The 21,609-nt window shown below is 39.3% G+C and overlaps 1 protein-coding gene across 1 annotated transcript in view; it reads right to left on the bottom strand.

The window, feature by feature from the left end:
• The window catches only part of HSPA12A (heat shock protein family A (Hsp70) member 12A), a 72,080-nt gene that overhangs the window by 3,888 nt on the left and 46,583 nt on the right, over positions 1 to 21,609 (bottom strand). Inside the window, 6 exon segments of the mRNA XM_042460511.1 lie at positions 2 to 603; positions 3,025 to 3,128; positions 3,727 to 3,985; positions 6,578 to 6,682; positions 8,695 to 8,781; positions 11,428 to 11,599. Coding sequence (XP_042316445.1) covers positions 2 to 603; positions 3,025 to 3,128; positions 3,727 to 3,985; positions 6,578 to 6,682; positions 8,695 to 8,781; positions 11,428 to 11,599 — 1,329 coding nt within the window.

Below are 21,609 nucleotides of genomic sequence, written 5' to 3'. Positions count from 1 at the left end.
CACTTTTCGAGGTGGCAACATCAACTGCCATGGCTTTAATCTCAGTGTCCCCAAACTGCATTAGTGTTTTGATTTCTCTTCGGCTTGGCACATTGATATCAGTTCCTGTGAGATCCAGGCGGAGTGTGCCACACTTTTTCACTCCTGGCTCGGTGATGAAACTCACATTATCATGTTCTGAACTGTAGATGTTGATCACGATGACCAGTTGTGAAGGCTTGGCAGGAGTATAACTGCGTGACACAGTCTCGCCAAGAGACACTGACTGGTCAGCAGAGATAAATTTGTCAAAGACGTCAGTGCACCAGCGGGTGCCATCTTTAACTAGCAGCTTTTCTGGAGGGTGCTTCCCTTCCACGTAACGATTCAGGACTCCCACCCCATAGGTCAGGGGGGAACGGCGCACCTTAATGACTGCAGGATCTAGACCAAAAAGCACTGCTCCCTTCAGGATAGTGAGGCCCACATCTTGTGGAATGATTATTCGACATTTGGAGCCAAAGGCATTTTGGACAGCTTGTTGAAGTAGTGGAGCTTCAGCAAATCCACCCACTAGGAACAGGAACTTCACGTTAGTTACTTCAGGCTTTTCAAATAGATCACCTTAGCAGAGAGAAAAACCCACAGGTCAGAAAAACAATATATTTTAGAAGGACCAACCAGAAAAGATCCTAATGACAAAATCTTCAAATGTAATCTTGTGAGAAGAATGCTTTAAAAAAGACAAGTGTTTATGCTTATATATGTACACCTGCTTACAAAATGGTAGAGCAAATGAATCAGGAGGGGCCAGATGCTCCCTCATATATAGGAAGATGACACTGTTGTAAATCATTTGGCTTATGATATCCTTAATCAGCCAGGGGCCATCCAGATGTTTAGACCAGAATACCCATTCCTAGGCATTGACCATACTGCCTACAGCTGATGGAAGCTGCAGTTCAAAGCATTTAGATGGCACTGGATTGTGCTTGAAGTCTGGCCTAAAATCTCATTTGGCACCTGAAACTATTCTTCCCGTCTCAAATAATGTTTCAAGAGAATGTAGAAATTATAAAATGAGATTTAAAGCTAAAAATCTTGACCCTTTTAAAAGGCATATTAGTGGTGTGAAATGTTTTTTTACAAATAGACATCGGTTGTGGTGTTTTAAAGGCTAGTTTTTCTACCATGTTAATCAAATAAGGAAAGAAAATAGCAACATTTTTTTTCTTTCTCTACCACTAATTATAACTTAGAGTTTAACGAACAGGCATTATTTTCTATTAGGGATGTAAAACATATTTACAAAATTACTTGTTTAGGAAAGAAAAGGGTCTGGTCATGTTGACATCCCCTGTTGAAAAAATGCCAACTTCCTTCAGATTTTTTCATCTCTGTTCAACTACTTTTTTTACACTTTTCCTGTCTTCTTCCCCTTGAAAACATATGTTACACAAAATATATTTTGCATAAGACACAGTGGTGATGGGTTCGCACAAAACACTGCACTTTGCTAAAAATAACTTTCGGTGTGGAAATTCCTAAAAATTTTCACGAGAAGCTCCAAAATGCAACAACAACAACAACAGCAACAACAACAATAACATAAAAATAGAAAAGCACAGAAAGTTAAATATAATTGGTCCCTGGTATCCACTGGGTTTTGGTTCCATGATTCATCGTGGGCACCAACATCTGTGGATGTTCAAGTTCCATTAAATACCATGGTGTAGTGATTTATATAAAAAATTAGCAAAATTAAGGTTTGCTTTTTGGAGTTTATATTCTTTTTGAAAATGTTCAAACCATGAATGGTTGAATTCATGGATAAAAAAAACCATGGATATGCGGTGCTGGCTGTAATTTTGTACAGCAGGGAGAAAACTAATAAATTAAATATGAAACAGTAGAGACTATAAGCCAGATGAACCTTGGTGCAAGATTGTCAAAATATTGCCAAGCCCAAACAGTAGTAGTGACATGGTCTCATCCTCGGAGATGTTTTGTGAGGGCAGATTTTCTGTTAGAAATTATTTTCCTCTGAAGAACCATAATTTTTTAGATTTCATGAAATCTGTTTGTCTGCTCAAATCCTTGAACAATTAAAAATTATGCAGAATATGTACAACACCCTACTTCAGAGCTTCATGGACTGCAATGGAGCCTGGGGGCTGTGATGAATAAGGCAGTCACAATGGTTGCAGACCTGCTATTTTGGTCTATGCTGTTGTAATCATGTGAACCATCATCCTGGTAAACCATTATCATGTGAGCCAGTATCCTATTCATGGAAAGGGAATAGCTATTATATTACTGTGCACCTTCAAGTCATTTCTGATTTATGGTGACCCTAAGGTTTTCTTGGCAGAGAGGGGTTTGCTATTGCCATCCTCTGAGGCTGAGAGAGTCTACGTATCTGAGTGAGGATTTGAACCCTGGTTTCCAGAGTCATAGTCTAATGTTCAAATCACTACAGTATGCTGTCTCTCATTGAATAGTTACTCTAGAAAAGTTATTCTATGCTCTCTATGGTTACTCTATGGTCAGTATTTTACCACAGTATTCTACACCATTTTAACTTTGGAATCAGTGGGTAGTGAAATATTATATCTTTGGCTAGATTATACCATCAATCTGTTTGTTTCTATTAGTCTCTCTCCAAATTTGGGGGTGGGGACGTGGAATCAAGTGTGGTGATTCCCCTCTTGGTTATTGTTTCACTCTACTGCTAGAAATATCTGGGTGACTCAAGAGAAACAACCAGGGTGGAGTTGGACTGAAACACAGACATTCATCCTAAATCATTATCATCTCAAGATAAAAATCAGAGTATAGTCATTCTGAAAGTGTGGCCTGAATTTTGAACATTTAGTCTTTATCAAACAAGAAAGTCAATGGTATAAGCTTATTGCCCTGATAACAGAGATAAGCAAATCTGTTAGTTTTGCTTTCTCCCACATACAGATTGTGCAAATATTGGTACATTCTGATTTTAAAATCAGCTGAAATTGAATTTTCACAAATTCCCTACATGATACCTACTGAGATGGTTTATGATTTCATCAATGGTGGGTTTGAAGAGTGCATTCATTGCATCCGGACTCATCCTCAGCATTCCTTGTGATGACCATTTCACGAAATCCACACTGTAACAAGACATGGGGAAATAGTTTGCTTCTAAAGTAATGTTAAAGATTAGGCTAGAGCTTTCCAGCAGAGAATTTCAAGTACTTCACCAAATTTACAAATCACAGCTTTCTGTAGGATGCAGCTATGGCAGTTAAATTGCTATCAAACTGATTTTACTCTGTAGTGTATGTGCACTATTTAGCTACCAAAATATGTGTATGGCTTACTAATGAAAGATGTTCTTTCGAAAAGCTGGATGGATAAGGAGTCTTTAGAATCTGGTGTCACATCCTTATGATACAACCTTGAGATTGCTTATGCTAGCAAAAGATGAGGTAAACAGTGCATAATTCATGATAAAAGGAATATTTTCATGCAGTAAGAGAAGAAGGGAGATGAGATGAGAACCATTCGTGCAGAGGGAATGCCTGAGGAATACAATACAAGTTTACATGCATATCATAGGGAATTTATTTTGATTCAATCCTTTTGTTTCTGTGTGGCAAAGAACACAAGAAAGTCTGTAGTCTACTCAAAAATAAGTCCCATTGAGTCTAGTGGTGCTTACACTCAGGTAAGTGTATATAGAGGATAGCTAGTTAAATTTCAACTTACTTGCTTTTTCTTAAGGCATGTTCAACGCTGTGACCTCGAAATTTCTTGTAGTAGTCAATGAATGAAAAAGGCAGAGTAATGTTAAGTGGGTTAGTCCGCTCTGGGGCTGCTGCTCTTTTGCGGGATTCAAAGGCTATCATCAGATCAACCCAGGCAGCAGGTCTCTTAATTTTAAATTGTTCAATGAAGTCTTCTCCAAATATTTTACATAGGAGTTTTTCAAATTCATAATCTACTCCTAAGGAACCATGCGGCCCACCTGCATGAGAAACAAATGGTCTCATTAATATTGTTTAAGGATTTTTATATATGACCTAAGTGTTAGAATTACAATGTGTATTCTAAATATCCATAGAAAGATAGTTAGTTAGATTCAGATCTAAGTATATGTATACCTGTTGGTGGTGATGTGTGCTTTCAAATCATTTTTTTACTTTTAAGGCAACCTTATCATGGGGGTTTCTCAGCAAATTTCTTCAAAGGGCTTTTGTCATTGCCATCCTCTGAGGCTGAGAGAGTATGACTTACCCAAAGTCACACAGTGGGTTTCCACAGCTAATCAGGGATTTGAACACTGATCTCCAGAGTGGCTTAGATGACCCAGGATGCATCCAGGATGGACCCAGATAGCGATTTGGCAGTGAATTCTGTGTGATAGGACATGGCTGCCTCCCAAATTAGCACTGAATTTGGGAAAGGTAAGCCACTGTTTTAACCCCATGCGATAGGGTCCTAGATCTCATTTGTCTAGTTCCAGATTTCATCATACTTAAATTCATTTAAATCCATGTGGTGGATTTTGAAGTTGGTGACAAATTTACACCCATTAATTTCAGGGTTTTTAATTAAGGTATTGTAATACTTGGAACCAACCCACAGATTTCAGTAGGTCTAACCAAAGTAGGACTAAGCCTAGAGGAAGAGTTTGCAATGTTATGCTAAGTGTTGGACTATGACTGGAGACCAGCATTCAAATCCCTGCTCAACCATGGAAATCCACTGGGTGAGGTTGGGTGAATCATATACGCTCAACCTCAGAAAAGCTCAGGATAGGATTGCCATAAATCAGAAATGACTCGAAGGCACAATAATAAAGTTTCTGTACGTCGCTCTGTCCACCAATTATTTTCTTAAATTTAACGAGAAGAATTAAATTAAAAGTAATTAAAATAAAATTCCTGCCTCAAGAAGAAGAACCCTCCCTCCATACCTACTGTCATCATCAGACCTGGGAGGGAGTGAAAAAGACAGGCCCAGTTTCATCAGGTCTAGCTGTGAATTCTGTGACTTACATCACTGTCTTTTATCTTATTTTATTGTGTTGTATTTTATTGTATTCTCTGTATTTTTATTGCTGTAACCTGCCTGGATTCCTTGTGCTATAAATAAATAAATAAATTGTTGTTGTTGTTGTTACTGCAGTTATGAAAAGTAAGGCTCTGTACAGACTGGCACTTTGTGTCTGCCTTGGGGCAGAGTCAGGGCATCATGTCCAGATGATGCACACCCTTGACAATGCCACCAAAATGCCATGATGCCACGTGCCACTCCAGATGGTGTGTGGTATCATGACGTAGCACCTAAGGGGTGCCATACAGCCATGCTGCCGCAGCTATGACACCCTTTAGATGGCTCCTTTCTGTGCCCTCGGAAGGCAGGATTTGCGTGAAGTTGCTGCAGCCCCGACTGGCTGAAGAAGGGGAGGCTACATGCCTCCCCTTAGAAGTTGTTTGTACAGCCCCTAAGTCACCAAGTAACTGTTTGCTAAATACTTGCTTTTGTTGTTATTATTCTACAATTAAATAATACAGAAAAATGTGTTTTGGTTCTTGCTTTGGGAAGCCAGATAGGCAAGAGTGCCCTCACTTTATCCCAATGCACTCACATTGTTTCTCTCATTTCAAGGGCCAGAAGCCATCCATACTTAACTGCATACTACACACACACACACACACACACACACCATTCATCTATACATGCGGACTTTCTAGGTGATTATCAACTATAGAGAAGAAACATCTGTTGAAAAAAATGGAAGAACTCCTCAGGCAGCCCTCTTACTTTGTAGGATAAAATAACTTGTCTTTCACTGCAAGCATTCACTTGTATATGATGAAGTGGATTGTGTCCAGGAAAGCTTGTGCTAGAAATTTCTTTCTGCTAGTTTCAAATGTGAGAGTGGATTCCTTTATGCCTTTTTTGTGTGTACCTTTCACTTGTATGCTTTCTACAGAAATTGCACTGTGATCTGAACACTTAGGGATTATATTATTCTGAAACATGAGTTAATATGTAATATTGCTTGGTTAAATAGAGAATGCATTTCAACTGGATAACTTCCAGTTCAGAGGGGGCAAGCAGAAAATCTGGGATCAGATAATCTAATCTTCATTTTGTCTTTTCTGTTTAATTGAGCTGATGGTGTAACAGAATATTGTGGATCCAAACGAATGCTTTTGTGTTTCTGTTGCCTCTACTGTTTATACTCATGTTAAAGCTTCTTGCATCCATGCACTTTTACCGTTCAGAATGATGACCCCTAGTGTTAAATGGGAGTTCAAGGAAAGTATTATTATTGTTGTAGTATGGTCATGGAAAATCCATCTTGGGTAGATCATGCATCATAGGAAGGTGAGGGGCGGGCAAATAATCTGAACAAATTTTACCAAGAAACCCCTGTGATAGAATAACCTTAGGGTTGCCATAAGTCAGAAATGACTTAAAGGTACATACAACAACAACAAATGATAAAAGGCAACAACAAATCCAGAATAGAGCACCAAACATATCATGAATTTTTCCACTATTAAAATAGCCTGAAGTTGGTAAAGAATCAGGAATGCAGCTCTACCAGTTGCCTTGTAGAGTTCCTTGAGGTGTCCTTCAGGTAATCTGATCTGATGGACTGTCACATCAACTGTTCCTCCTCCACTGTCAACAACTATGTAACGGTCACCTGTTGATACAAGAGTAAAGCAAAATGGTTCTTCATAGATAGTGTTATTTCAACATTTCTACCTGATTGCTATAGGTATCTTTAATTATACATGCTAAGTTGCTGTCTACAGAAGAATGGGAAAAGACTGATAAAAGAGAGAAAATGTGTAACTATGGAGATTATCACATGCGGCGCCATCATTGTCCAAACGTCATCAAAATGGGGCGGCTGCATCATGGTGTGATCATGCCTCGTGCATCTAAACTGAAACAGAAGTGTTATCATCACGGAAACTTCATGGAATCGTCAGGGAAGCAGCCCTTTTCTTATTAACGGATTAATCCATTAATAAGAAAAGGGCTTCTCCGCTGATGATTCCATGACGATAATGCTTCCATTTCAGTTTAGAAGTGCCAGGCATGATCACACTGTAATGCTTCCGCCCCATTTTGATGACGTTTAAGCGACGCTCCAAACCACGTGTGATAGAATTTTTATACCTGGCTCCATTGCTGCTAAAACATCCTCCAAACGTCTCTAAAAGGTGGGTGAAGCGCCTATGTCAGAAAGCCTGAATTGTCATGGAAATGTTGCTCTCCCTAGCATCCCTGAATCGTCACAAGGGGAGTGGGTTTCCTATGAATGCAAACTTTGCGTTCATAGGAAATCCTATCCCAGGAATGTTTCAGGGATACAAAAGAGGGAGCCATGTTTCCATGATGATTCAGAAAGCGTGCCTGGCTTTCAGACACAGGCACTTCCCCCACCTTTTAGGGATGTTTGGAGGACATTTTAGCAATGATGTAGCCAGGTATCAAAATCTTCAATAACAGCATTAAATGCAAACATCTGAATATAGCAACTATGAGACCAACAGAATGGATTATTACATTACATGTATTTTTAAAAGAAAACAAAGTGACTTCATAAGGCTATTTACATCTAAGCTGAATAAAGACAAATGGATTTATGAGTTTTAAATTTCCTTTTTCTGGAACATGCTGTGCTTGTATTTTTTGGAAGAACAGCTCTGCCAATAAGTTGTTCCTGGATGAAAGCAAAATAGTAAATGGCACTTGACCATCTTTCTGAGTGCTTTTTGTCCTTAATGGCTGCTTTTTTAATGTGTAGACTGAAAAGTGAAACAGATTTGCTGCCCCATGAGATGGAAGACACCAATCCTCATGTAGATTTCATCCCAGTAGCCACCCACTTCAGCTGTTTAAGCAGAACATCCTCTGGTTACATTATCAAGAGCCAGGTAAGATTATACAGCAAGAGGATATCCTTTGCCCAAGAGCCTTAGAGCATGAAAAGTTACTACCAATACTTTGAATGGCCTCTAGAAATGCTGGAAGCCATTGCAAATCACACAGTGTGTGTGTGTGTGTGTGTGTGTGTGTGTGTGTAATATACACACACACACCACACTATCTTCAATGCCAGCATTCTCTGAAGGTGATGCCGGCGATACATCAGGAATAAACTCTTCTAGAACATGGCCACATAGCCCGGAAAACCCACAAAAACTATAATATTGTTGTTTCAGCCAGTGCCTATGAACAATCTTCTTGCCCTGTTCTGGATCAGCTATGTGTCTGATCCACTTTCAAAGGGAGCCCTACTTACAATGCATTGCAAGAATATAAAAATCAGTGGCAACATTTAGGAAAGACAACAGGTAATAGATGGCAAGAAGGAAGAAGAGTTTAGGCAAGTAGAGAAAGAATTCTGTTTGTACATGTATTTGTCAGACTGCCTCAAAAGATTTATCCACATTTCTTAGAAGCAAATTGCTCAATAACTCTTTCTAATTTTGTTTTGTGGATGGTTTTGGATTTTTGGCTTGTTTGTTTCATTTGTTAGAAGCAGGTGATCTTCTGGATCCTAAGGCCATCAAAGCAGCGGGATAGAAAAGTGCCTTTAGGCTACAGCTGCTCTAACTGTCTTCAAAGGACAGAGCAATAGAGCAGGGAAGGCACTAGTCCTGGAAAAATAGAAACCAGCTGGAGCAAAGGACAGGACATTACCTTCTTCCAACTCGGACCAGATCTCTCCTATGACATTTTCAACTAAAAAGGTGCGGCTCTGCCGGTTACGTCGAATGTGTTCTTTAGCTATTGGGTGAAGGAGAGAGAATAGCTATCAGAACTCATGAACAAACAGAATATTTAGGCAGCAGGAAGTAAGTGCAAGAAGATGGAAGGTTGACTAGCCAACCTTTTGTTAAGCTGTAGCCCTAATACTAAAAAGAGCTCTGCTAGTTACTGACAACATTTACTGTAATATTATATGAACAAAATGAGAGCTGCATTAGAGTCAGATAATATGCCTTTCTTGCCAGCAGAGGGCACAGTTGGCAGAGAATCTAAAGTTGACCAAAATAAATTTGTATTAAGGAGTAGCACTGGATTTGTGATCCTGAAATAAATATTTTAGGATGATACGGTGGGTTATTTATTTCACAGAGAACTTGGATATATAGGAAGCTGACTGGGTCAGACAATTTCTCCTCTTAGCTCTAGCAGAAGCTTTCTGAGAACTCAAGAGCTGAGAGGTTTTCCTCCTCTTCATTCCATGTAATTTGATCCTTTTAACTACAAATGCCAGAAAGTGAAGCTGGGAACTTCGGCAGAGAAAACAAACAAACATGCACTCTACCACTGAGCTACAGTCTGTCTCCCCAAGATTAATGCTTTAAAAGACTAGATGGGTTCCTGAAAATTAGCCTCCTGCTGATTATCTCCTTGACAAATCTTTAACTATGGATTCAAATAAATCTTGACCTTGAGGTACTTGATTTATTTTCATTGTTATTCTACACAGCTATACATATGGAATCTATTTGTTACAGAGGTTTCTTTGAAGGATGGGATTGCCTTATCATGCTTACACAAACAAACATGTATAAGAATAACAATTACATCTTGCAATGCTTAATACAGTACATATATAAAATGTTCCATATGGATTTGCAAAGAAGATGTTGAGTAAGAGACCACACATACAATCTGTAATTATCCAAAGGCTGCAATTCTTTACTCACTCACTTTGGAATAAGCCTCACTCAAGTCAACGACAGTTATGTCTAAGTAAAATAGTACTGTGTTTTAAATATATTTCATAAGCAAATGAGTATGAAATCATGCCACACATCTGAAACTAGAAATAACAGGGTAATGGGGTATAGAGAGCAAGTGACGACACATTCAAGGGAATATGAAGTAATTGTCACATTTCATCAAAACAGTCTTCTGTGAAGCTCTGCTTATGTGAATGGGATTATGCTCAGTCTGTTCTACTGGGCGGAAAAAGCAGTCTGGAGAGCTAAAAAACCCAGGAAAATATAGTATAGTGTATAATAATGACTATATTTGGTTTGTCAAAACAGTTTTCAATACACTTCTCAGAATTTTCTCATTTAATTATGTTGGCCTCTGTAAGGCCAACTGCAAACTGCAAAAAAAGTGTACACATTTCATTTCAGCAGCAAAAAGGGATATTTAAAGAATTTGAATTTGTGGATTTCCTCAGGATTCTTGCACCGATTACTACAAAGTGAGTGCACAACACAGATGTGAAACACCTGGTAGAGTAGTATAAAGATAAAGGTATAGGTAGAGAGTAGAATCCTAGTCGCTAATGAGATGATGACTGAAATTGAAACAGCCACCATGCATTACTATGGAGTGAGAACAGGTGAATCCAGGTAGCTCCAGGGCCAGAATACTCCTGGAGCCACCTGGAGTATTCTGGCCAGTGTAGTCTCATTGTATAAACAAAAGGATAATTATTGTTAATGAAATCAGAATGGAATGAAATTCAGAGTTAGATCATCCTGTACATATCCCTGTGGCACTTCACTGGTTACCTCCTTCCAAGATGAAGAGAAGCCAGCCAATTACAAATCGACCTAACAGTAGCACTGTCTAGGACACATTTTACTAGCTTTTTTGCAAGAATATCATGGGGGAACGTTGTCAAAAGCCTTACTGAAACCAAGATATGCCGCATCCATAGCATTCCCTTCAACTATCAATCCTGTAACGCTGTCAAAAAAGGATCAGATTAGTCTGGCATGACTTGTTTTTGAAAAACAAGTTGACTGTTTTGGTTGGCTATATTGCAATATTATGAATTTTTTTTATTGGAAAATAATTTGTAGACAAAAATGTTTTTTAAAAACTATCCCTGAGACACAGAATTTAACTAGTGGTCAATATAGTTAGATCCTGTATGCTCCCACTGTTGCCAAAAAGCATGTACTCCAAGGCTGGAAAGAGATACTTTTTTCTATTGTTAGATCTCACTATTTTAGGTCTTCATGGTAGATGCCAGCTTCAAGAAAATGTTTTTTTAAAGAAATATGGTCAGCTTATATTAATTTATATACCTAGCCCATTCTCATAATATGTTATGTATTCTATCTTTCTTTGTAATCATACTTTTAAAAACCCAATGAAAACAAAACAAAAAAAGGATAATTGTGATCTGTATTTAATTATCTGCTTATCTTTCATTTGTGTAAACCTCACTGAGTAGCAGTTTTGGAGAAATAATAATATTGATGATGATGTTGACGATGACAATCATACAGCAGACACTGGTTTATTGGTTATTCTTTTGGTTATTCTATTACTTACAGTAAACTGGTGTCAGTGTTTTGAAGACATCTTGCTGAAAATGATTTTGAGAAGAAAAGGAGAGGGTACTTACAAAAAATGGCTAGGCACTAAATGAAAGCATGACAAGCTGTCTTGTACCTGGTGTAAAGCCAGTGCCAATAGTCTCACTTGGATTATAACCATTGACGGGTCCTTTGCTGCTTAGGTCTATCATCTGATGAAGGCGGAGTTTCCTGCAGTAGATTGAAGCTGCCTCTGGTTCCAAGGAAATTATCAGCTGTTCAGGATTCTCAGGGGAAGCCATTCCAGCCTGCAAAAAGAGAATCATAAATAAGATTGTGGGCAGGAAGAAGAAAATGGAATATCAATTGAACAAACAGCTTTGATTTTTGCTTGCCCTCATGGTGGTTTTATTAATGCTGAGTTATATATCTATTTTGCTTTTTATTACCCTTGTTATCAAAATGCTAAGTAAAGTGGTTGACGCTGAGAGATCTATTTTGTTCCACTGATTTATAAATGGGAGAGATACATGCACTTTCCCTACTGAATATATTGATGAAGGTGCATATGACATATCAAAATAAATGAATATGTACTTAAAAGTAAATTATATACTTTCTAAGCTTCAAAAGCGATGCCAGGTTCCCCAAAAGACAGACCAATAAGCTCTGGCTTTTCTGCCTTAGCATGAAATACAACTATATTCCCAGACTGTATTTGTGGTTCATTTGTTAATTTTTACCCCTTCCAGTCTTTTCTAACATTATGATCCTATATGATTACAAATACTAAAGATGGTATATAGATATTATGTGGTGCCAAATCATGTCATCTAGATCTGTTCTCTTGCTGTCCAGTGCAATTGGAACATTTGTCTGGGCTGCTAAAATATATGCTAGTCTTCTGAATAAGAACAGAACTTCCTGGCTTGCCTGCCAGCTTAGAGTACTTTCAAAAATTTAAATTACAAAACAAGGACTACATACTTGGGGACCATTTAAGCCAAAAACTCAAGCCACTCAAGCCATTTAAATCTCAGTTATGTGACCTGAAATCATTTGGCTTAAATATGCTTAATTCATACTGGATCATATCCTTGTTAAGAACAAAATTTCAATCCTTGGAACATCAAGAATTTTTGTCTAACCTGTTTAGTTTCCATTGTATTCAAGAGAGGATGAAAGAGGCTGTAAAGTATTCCTAGTGTGGTCTTGGCACCAAAGTACACATATTTTGTTTTTCAGATTTATTATTTTGCCTACACTTGTTTGCCATATATCATTCAGGCAAAGGCATTTTGCTCTCAGAGGGTCTGAAACCCAACAACCAGTGCCAATGCTCAGATATTTTGGAGCTGTAGTTCCATAATAATTGTGGATCCAGGTTTGGAAACTAGGACCCAGTACAGATGGCATGGAAACACCGTGCTGGGGCCAAAAGTAAGGCTGGGGAGCACGCAGCAACCACACACTCCACAGCCCTACTACGTATGGAGGGTGCCATCTTGACATGGCGCCGTCCATATGCAGCATGCAATGATGTCATCACACCTGCCCTGCGTTCAAATGGACCAGGGTGCGCCTGACATCATCACGCTGCTGGAGGGTGCTTAGGGCGCCTTATTTGCGGCGCGAGAAGCAGTTCCGAAGCAGAGCTCCTTCTGGGAGGGCACCTTGTTCCTGCGGCAACTAGACTGCCGCAGGAATGAAGCCAGGGAGAAATGGGCTGCCCCTACTGAGTTGTCCATGGGGCATGAAGCCCCATGGATACCCCTTTCCAGGCCACGGGGAAGCAGCATTTTGCCGCTTCCCCGTGGCCCAGAAAAGTGCTGGGTTGGAGCCACAGGGGCTGTCAGTGAGGCTGCCCTGCCTCCAACCTGTCGAGAAAAGTGGCGGCTGAGGACTGCCCCTTTTCTGCTGTCTGTACCCCATCTAGTTCACTGAACCAGGAATAAAATGGGGTGGAAGGTCGGTACCTGGGAGATTGAAATTCAAAACTCTTTATTGCTCTTGTGGGACTTAGAAGCTTTGACTGGGGCAAATTGTCATTGTGGACAACTGAAGGAGCTTTCTGGATTGCAGGGTTTCCACAAAAGGATAGTGGACATTTTCAGTGGCCTCAGAATATACTGAGAATAAAGATTTAACCCCCCCCCCCCGGCCCCCAATATTTTGTTTGGTGTTTTTCAGCGATGTGCACATGCCACTTTATCTTTTAGGACATTTATATTATACCAGTCTTCCCTCAAAAACTCAAAGGTGTACGTAACAGTTTCTAGGCAGTCTCCTATTCAGGCACTGATTAGACCTAAACCTGTTCAGCAAAGGGGATGCAGTATGTGCCACCAGAATCATGCCCTAGACTGTGGTGAAAACTTTTGGTTCTCCATGTCAACATGGACAATGGTGCACCATTGTAGGAGACACAGTACAAAACTTAGAGGGCCAAAGGTTCCTTGTTGCTACCATAACCAGATATCATGTTAGCAGAAACATTCTTGTGTCTGAAAGAAGGGGGAATGTTTCTTTTTAAACTGCACTTGCCATCTCCAGTTTTAATAAGCATCTACGTTAAAAATGGGTCTTTTTTTTAAAATTTAAAATGACTTTCAATTAACCAAAATGTCTCTTTAGTTTACTAAAAGCTTTAACCCAATGGTTCCCAAATGTTGGACAGCCAAATGTTTTGGACTTCAACACCCAGAAAGCCCAACCAGCTTGGCTAACAGTCAGTTGGAGTCTGGAAGTTGGAATCCAACATAATTGAAGGACCAAAGTTTGGGAACCAATGAAGTGAGTTGTTTAATACTGCCCCTTTCTACTCAGAAGTAAACCAAGTGGAATGGGATTTTCTCCCAAGTGTTTGTAGGACTATAGCTTAAGCATCACAGTGCCCAAGTATATGAAATGTACACATGATTTTCTGGCACACAGATCATCATTGAGATCTTGTATTGCACTGGTGGAGTAACTTCACATCCCATATCCCTGAAAGCACAACCACCCTCCCTGTTGTCTGGGTACTCCCACATGGCCTTTATTAGCAAGGGAAGGCAAGGAGAGGCCAGGCAGCATTCAGCTGCTTTCCTGCAGCCAAATGCACAAAGACATAATCTTTCCAGACCTCTGGAGCACCAGAAGATCCAAGGCAGTGCTTTTTCTCACTACAGGAACACAGCCAATGCTACCCTTCAGCTCTCTCCTGACCATTAAACGGCAGCAAAGAGGTAGGTTGTATGAGCAGGGGGTCAGTGCGGAGGATGTCCTGGATACTTCCATCCATAACAACAAGATAAGGACATATGCAGGCATAATGTCACATTGCATTTGCATATGTCACTAACTGGAGTACAGCCATAAGCTGTGTAAGAAATAAATCTTATATGAAGAGACAGAAACATAGCATGATTTGCATACATGCCTATTCGCTTCCGGGCGCAATACAAGGTGTTGGTAATTACCTATAAAGCCCTAAATGGCTTGGGCCCAGGGTACCTGGAGGACCGCCTCTCCCCGTACAATCCGCCCCGCACACTTCGATCTTCAGGGCAGCTATTGTTAAGAGTTCCAGAGGTGAAATACAACTCCACCTCTAGGAGGGCTTTCTCCATCTCTGCCCCCAACCTCTGGAACGCGCTGCCCTATGAGCTCCGCTCAGCCACCTCCCTACCTCAATTCAGGAAGGGGTTAAAAACCCACTTATTTGAACAAGCTTACCCTGACCAGTAATTCTCCCCCCCATTATCTTGCCCCATTGTCTTGCCGACTTGTTATTGTTATTTTATTGTTTTTATCGTACTGCTTTTAATGTATTTTATCTTGGTTGTATAATTGTATTGTTACTCCTTGTTGCTCACCGCCCTGATTTTTTAGAAGGGCGGTATATAAATAAAATTTTATTATTATTATTATTATTATACATTTTAAATTATAGTACTGTTAAAGTGGTTTAATTCAATTTAAGAAGGAATAAAATAGCGCAAATACATATGACACTTTCATGAGAATATGGATCCTAGCCCAACACCCAGATCTTTAGCCAGAGATGTCACTCCAGTATAAATTAGTGCTGACATAGCTACAACAGCTTCCAGTTCCCATATGAGGCTAGCGGGCATTCAGCTGTCTTGGCCATCAGCTGCAATACAACTGTGTCCATATATCATGGGCTCCAACCAATATCCTTCAACATGATGTGTTACAAACACAGAAGAACATAAAGAAGCACCATGCAATCATGTAAAAACACTTAAAACCACAGTGTTGGTGGAGGTAATTTGAAAGTTGTATTATATGATCTGAACAATACATTGCAGTAGAAAGATGGAGCAAAAAATAGGGTGCAAAGAAATAGGCTGGCATATGCACATGGGAGCTTTCTGTGGTTCCAGTTTAGTAGTTTAGTTTGTTGTTGTTATTTGCCATCAAATCGACTTCAAGTTATGGCAATCCTATGAATCAGAGACTAAAATGTCTGGTCACCAGCTACCCTGCTCAGGCCTTGTAAATCATTTCCATGGCTTTCTTCATTGGATCAATCCAGCTGTAGTGTGGTCTTCCTCTTTTCCTATTGCATTTTAGTACAGTATTAACCCCTAAAGCAGGAGAGGGTAATGAGTGGTCCTGCAGATGATGCATTTGCCATTTCCATCTACCTTAGCTAGAATAGTCAATGATGATAGACAGTGGTGGAAGTTGCAGTCCCAACAACTGGAGGACCATAGCTTCTGTGATAAAATATGGGAAACATGAGTGACAGGACTGAATGTAGGGTTGAGCACAGTGTTCTTTTCTATGCCGTTCAGGCTGATCCCCACATCTGCTGTGTGTGTGAATGTTCACCAGCAAAACATGGTCTGTATTAGAAAGCAATTTTTAGCAGAAACTCTTCAAGAGAAACTACTTCTTTACACTTCAGCACAATACATTCTGGAGAAGCTGCAAGCTACTTATTGCTTTTACTTCTCTGCATCCCACTTCTGTAATGTTTCATCTCTGGTACTAGCTCTTGTGGGTGTCTCAGAAGAAGGCCAACCTCCTTAAAGCCAAAAACAAAACAAAAAACTGGCTTACTCTCTTCTTTCCTCTGCATGACCTTGCTTTGGTGTATCAGTGGAAACTTCATCCAACAGAACAAGATCTTTCCTATTTAAAAGCCTGCATTTATCTAAATTCCCATTGTCCCCTTATGCAGTTATGGATGTACAAGGAGCAGGAAGCATCGTACTTACTGGCTCCATCTCCATCACTTCCCCTTTTAGTCTCACCCATCACTGCCAATGAATTGGGCACTGAAGATATAAAGCAAGGGGTGCCATGTATAATTTAGAACTTCATGGTTATAAATCCTGCAGGGAGCATAGTACACATATAGACACATCTCTCCATCAGCCTGAACACAGATAATTATGGTTGGACAGGTAGGTGATGTGGCAACTGGGGAAGGGCCATGATACTAGCTTCCTCCATAGGTCCATATTCCCATAAGAACAGAGTGACTCAATGGAATTATTGAAAAAGAAAGATTTTGAGACCTCACAACCATCCTTTTTGGAACAAACCATTCAATGCAGAAGCAAATCCTGTTTGCTTAATTAGTAATGCATAATCACGTTGATGTTTAGCCCTTGTTAGAAATTATTTCTGCATCAACATGGATATTGATTTGACAGCTCATCAGTTCCAAGCTGAAAACAAATTCATCTTGTGTAGAAAAATTCATCTGTTCTTCTCTGACATTTATTTCTGTTAGTTTGTTCAACAATGGACCATGTGTCTGAAATTACATTTCTCACCCATTTAGACTGATGATTTTCAGTGTGTGAAGAACTGGAAATGACCTGGAACTGCCAGCTTCTAGAACACCCCAGCAGGTATGACTATGTACACTACAACCTGCTCTGTTTGGATTTCAGCCTGCAACATGAGACCAGGGTTCTCAGATGAAATAATAACTGTATAAAAGAGGGGATTTCAGCAGGCATTGCTTCTCATTCCCACTTTTACATATATTAAAACTACAGGAGCCCTGTCCCTTATTCCACCTGTCAACCCTACCTGAGACCCATATCAAAAAGTTCATGCAGATGGGGACAAAGCCAAGTGGTATAGTGGTGGAGGTCATGCACTGAACAGATTTTGCACAGACCAAAATCAAGGAGTAAAATCAAGGAGTGAAGGAGACTGGCACCTATTTAAAAAAACCAATTCCAAGCTCTTCTAAATCTACAGTTCCATTATTACCCAGCAACATTTATAGGAACAATGGAGGTTGGGGATCACTGCATGGAAAAATATTTCTGATAAAACTGGGAGGGAAAATTCATCATATCATAATTTTATAACTGTGAGTTCTAAAACACTGACCTTTTGTGCTCATCATGTGAACATAGGCCCGGTACAGACTACTGGAAAGCGGCGGTCTGGGGCCGATTTTAGGGCTTGGAAGTGCAGAGTGACCGCATGCTCCCGAGGCCTACCGCATGCCGGTGGCACCAATATGGCTCGGCCCCATCCACATGAGGCCGCCATGATGATGCAAGTGCAGCACAGCATCTAAACATTGAGTGCCATTGGTGCACTCATGGCACCCGCTGCACAGACTAAAAAGAACCCATTTTCAGCAGGGTTTTTTAGTCCTGATGGAGGCTGTGGCATTTGCTTGCTGCAGCCTCCATCTGGAGTAAAAAACGAGCGGCTCCAGCCTGCCCTTTTGGGGTGATCTGTCGAGCCCCATAGCCACCTTTTTTACTGATCAAAAACCCTAGAAATTGCTACTGCATGTTTGGGATTTATTCTGTTTGGGGGAGGGTGCTACGTACCAAGCACAATAGATTAAAATAATCAGCAGAAAGAAAACTTGAACTTTTGCTGGGCAAAAGCATTCACTGTTATAACATTTTAGCTGATCATGGTTTGACCTTGGAAATACAAAACATTTGAGAAAGTCTCTCATTGATGACATTGGTAGATAGAGGCCTTGAAAGCGATAGAGACATTGCTCATCTCAACATATTTTCTCTTCTTCCACAACAGCAATGTGGCTTTAGTTTCTTCCAAAACCTAGTTGCTGTAAGTACACACACAGAGAGACTGGTGCAATGGATGAAATCATAGTATTGTGGATGAAATCATAGTAATAACCGTTAAGTGAGAAATTTTATTTTATTCTGCAAAGTGCAGGTTTGTCAATCTAACAAATACAGTTTTCATAGGCAGCATCAACATTTGATAGTTCGTTTGATTTTTATGATCCTTTCTATTTCAGAGGTCATATTTTTGCAACACTGCTCAAAAATGTTTGTGGTTATTTACTTGACAGAACAGTGCCTCCTTCTCTACTTAAATACCTCAGCTATTACCAGTTAGCTAGGCCACATACACAAATGCAGGACTAAAGTCAGTATTCCATTAGTCTGGCACATTTGTCTATTTGTGCGAACATAACTGCAGCAATTAGTAGGTGTAAATTGAAATTTGTTAGCACATATTTCTAGTGCCATGCATTTTAACACCATGATCAATTAAGCCTCCTTAATTAATTATGCCTTCAAAATGTTGCAATCCTATACCACATTATAGCTTCATAACAGACATTAGTGCTTATGTGGTAAGGAGTACCTAGAAGTGAAAGTATCACCATGAAAGTTACATCCATGAGAACTGGCAGTAATAACACCAATCCATTCACTGACAACAATCTACCACTACCAACAAGTGACAATTAAGTGATTTCCTCCATTTTCTCTAATGCTGCTAATGTAGTCTAATTCCCACTGCTTTTGATATTCTGCAGGGGGAAAACTGAGGTATGACAATGAGGGACTACAGCTTTAAATTACCACTTGCCTTTGTTCCAGATCTTTCAGTCTTTCCATGGTAGGAATTAACAACAAACTGATAATAACCATACTATGCCAGTTGCAGATATCATATTCTTTGGTCACCCTCTAAAATGCTGTTGTAGTTTTTATTATTAGTAATAAAAAACCCGCTACATCAGCTATTCCTAAAATTGCAGAATGACCTGCTGGAAGAGATTTGAAAGTTGGATATGCTGTCTGAGAGGCTTTTTACATGCATGTTATTTCAGCTTACCTCTCTGTGGTTTAAAATTTAAATCGGGTGGCATCCTGACGTTATCAGATGGTTTTTACCACCAAATTTGCTGACAAAATACAGCCCGGGTCCATCCTCGCTTCCAGAGCCACTCCGCAGCCATTTTCTTAACTCGAAAACTCCCAGATCCAAAAAGAGCCGGGAGGAGCAGTTGTGGAAGCAGGGATGGACCCGGATTGTATTTGGGTGGCAAATTCAGTGGTAAAAACCGTCTGATAACATCAGGATGCCGCCCGAATTAAATTTTAAACCAGATAGAGGTAAACTGAATTAACATGCATGCAATAAGCTTCTGACTTTAAACCAGCATTAAAGACCAATCTCTTGTGGCAGGCCTATCTAGATGGTTTTTAAATTATGAGTTTTTTTAAATAATGAATTGTTTGTTTTTAATATGTTTGCTTTTTTACCCAATGTTAATGCTCTTTTAAATGACTATATATTTTTAATTGGTGTTTGCGTTGTTAATTGCATTATGTTGTTGTATTTTAATCTGTTGTTCCCTGCTTCAGTCCATATAGAGGCAGGTAAGAAATCATAGGTTGCATCTTCACTGCAGAAATAATGCAGTTTTACAATAATGCAGTTTCACATTTAACTGTCAAGGCTCAATGCTTTGAAATTCTGGGTTCTGTAGTTTTGTGAGATATGGAGTCCTCTCTGTCAAAGAGTTCTGATACCACAACAGATTATAAATTCCAGAATTCCATGGCAGTTAAAGCTATGTCAAACTGAATAATTTCTGCAGTGAAGATGCAGCCAACCTCCTCCTCCTCCTGCGGAGGCCACTAAGAATCCTGTAACAAAACCATCCTATGTCTTTGAAAAGGAGAGGTATATCTGCAGACAGAAACCAGAATATATTTATGTTAATCAAAGATATAGTGATCACAGGCAATGATCTAACACTGATCTCTGCTGGAGTCCACTACTTTTGCCAGCAGAATCAGTATTTCTCCATAATTCTTTCTCCAGTTCTCCTTGGCACTGAAACACTGTTCTGCATGGATAACTATATCTGTGGCTGCTCAAGTTCCATTAAATACAATGGCATAGTAAAATGGTGTCCCTTATATAAAATGGCAAAACCAAGGTTTGCCGTTGGAGTATATTTAATATTTACAAGTCCTGGATTCTTGAATCTGTGGATAAAGAATCCATGGATATGGAGGGCCAGCTGTATATTTTTACTGCCAGGGCTAAGAAGAACAGTTTATGAAATTTTATGCATTGTGTATCACAATTTGTCTGGTTTGGAGTATTACATAGATTGCATTGGATGAGAATTGCATGCTATTTGCTGATCTGTCTCAGGCAGCAAAATGTCTTGGGCCAGGCCTAGCTGCCAGGTTTTAATGACAATAATCCAAATATATCTTTACCACCACCCCTCCATTCTTCTCAATCAAAAAGCAAAAGTTTGCTTACCACTGAAAATCCTCTTAGTGGCATTCACAAGAAAAGAAGTTGTAATGGTACAGAGGGAAAAATGTTTGTAAACCTATACCAGGAGCACTGGACATGTTAAAAACATGGGGCCAGCTACTTAAACCTGGCTTAGATTTATAAATTGATTTCCCCCAACAAAAATGGAGTTTAAGGAGGAAAAGAATAAAACAAATGTAATCATAAAACAGATTAGGAAAACAACAACAACCATTTTAAAAACATATCTAAACAAATAAACATTGCCCATACTAGAAGCTTTTTAAAACAACAATCCAGTTTAATTGCCAGAAAGAAAGGCACAATAATGAGGGAGTCAGGACTGGACTAAAAGTCTAGCAGTCTGCACTAATAATAATAATAATAATAATAATAATAATAATAATAATTATTATTATTATTATTATTATTTGTATCCCGCCTCTCCCTGTATTGTATCGAGGTGGGTAACAATACAAAACTGCTTGGCAAATTAGAAAAACAAATTCCAGTCTGTTCCAAAACCTGACAAGGATATACATGCACATATCCTAGGTCACACAATCCATTGGTTTGTTTATTTCTAAGTGACCCTTGCTAAATATAACTTCAGTTATATAAATATACCTTCAGTTATTTTTAGGAGGCTGTATCCTTAATGCTGTCTCTATTGTTTTGTATTTCCTGTCCTATATGCATTAAAGAGTACAGACAACATCAGGGAGAATGAATGAACAAATACAAATATTTGAACACTTTGCTCTGTTTCATCTAT

The sequence above is a fragment of the Sceloporus undulatus genome, chromosome 3 (genome assembly GCF_019175285.1).
Source record: "Sceloporus undulatus isolate JIND9_A2432 ecotype Alabama chromosome 3, SceUnd_v1.1, whole genome shotgun sequence".
Lineage (NCBI taxonomy): Eukaryota > Metazoa > Chordata > Lepidosauria > Squamata > Phrynosomatidae > Sceloporus > Sceloporus undulatus.
This window is presented reverse-complemented; position numbering and strand designations above follow the sequence as displayed.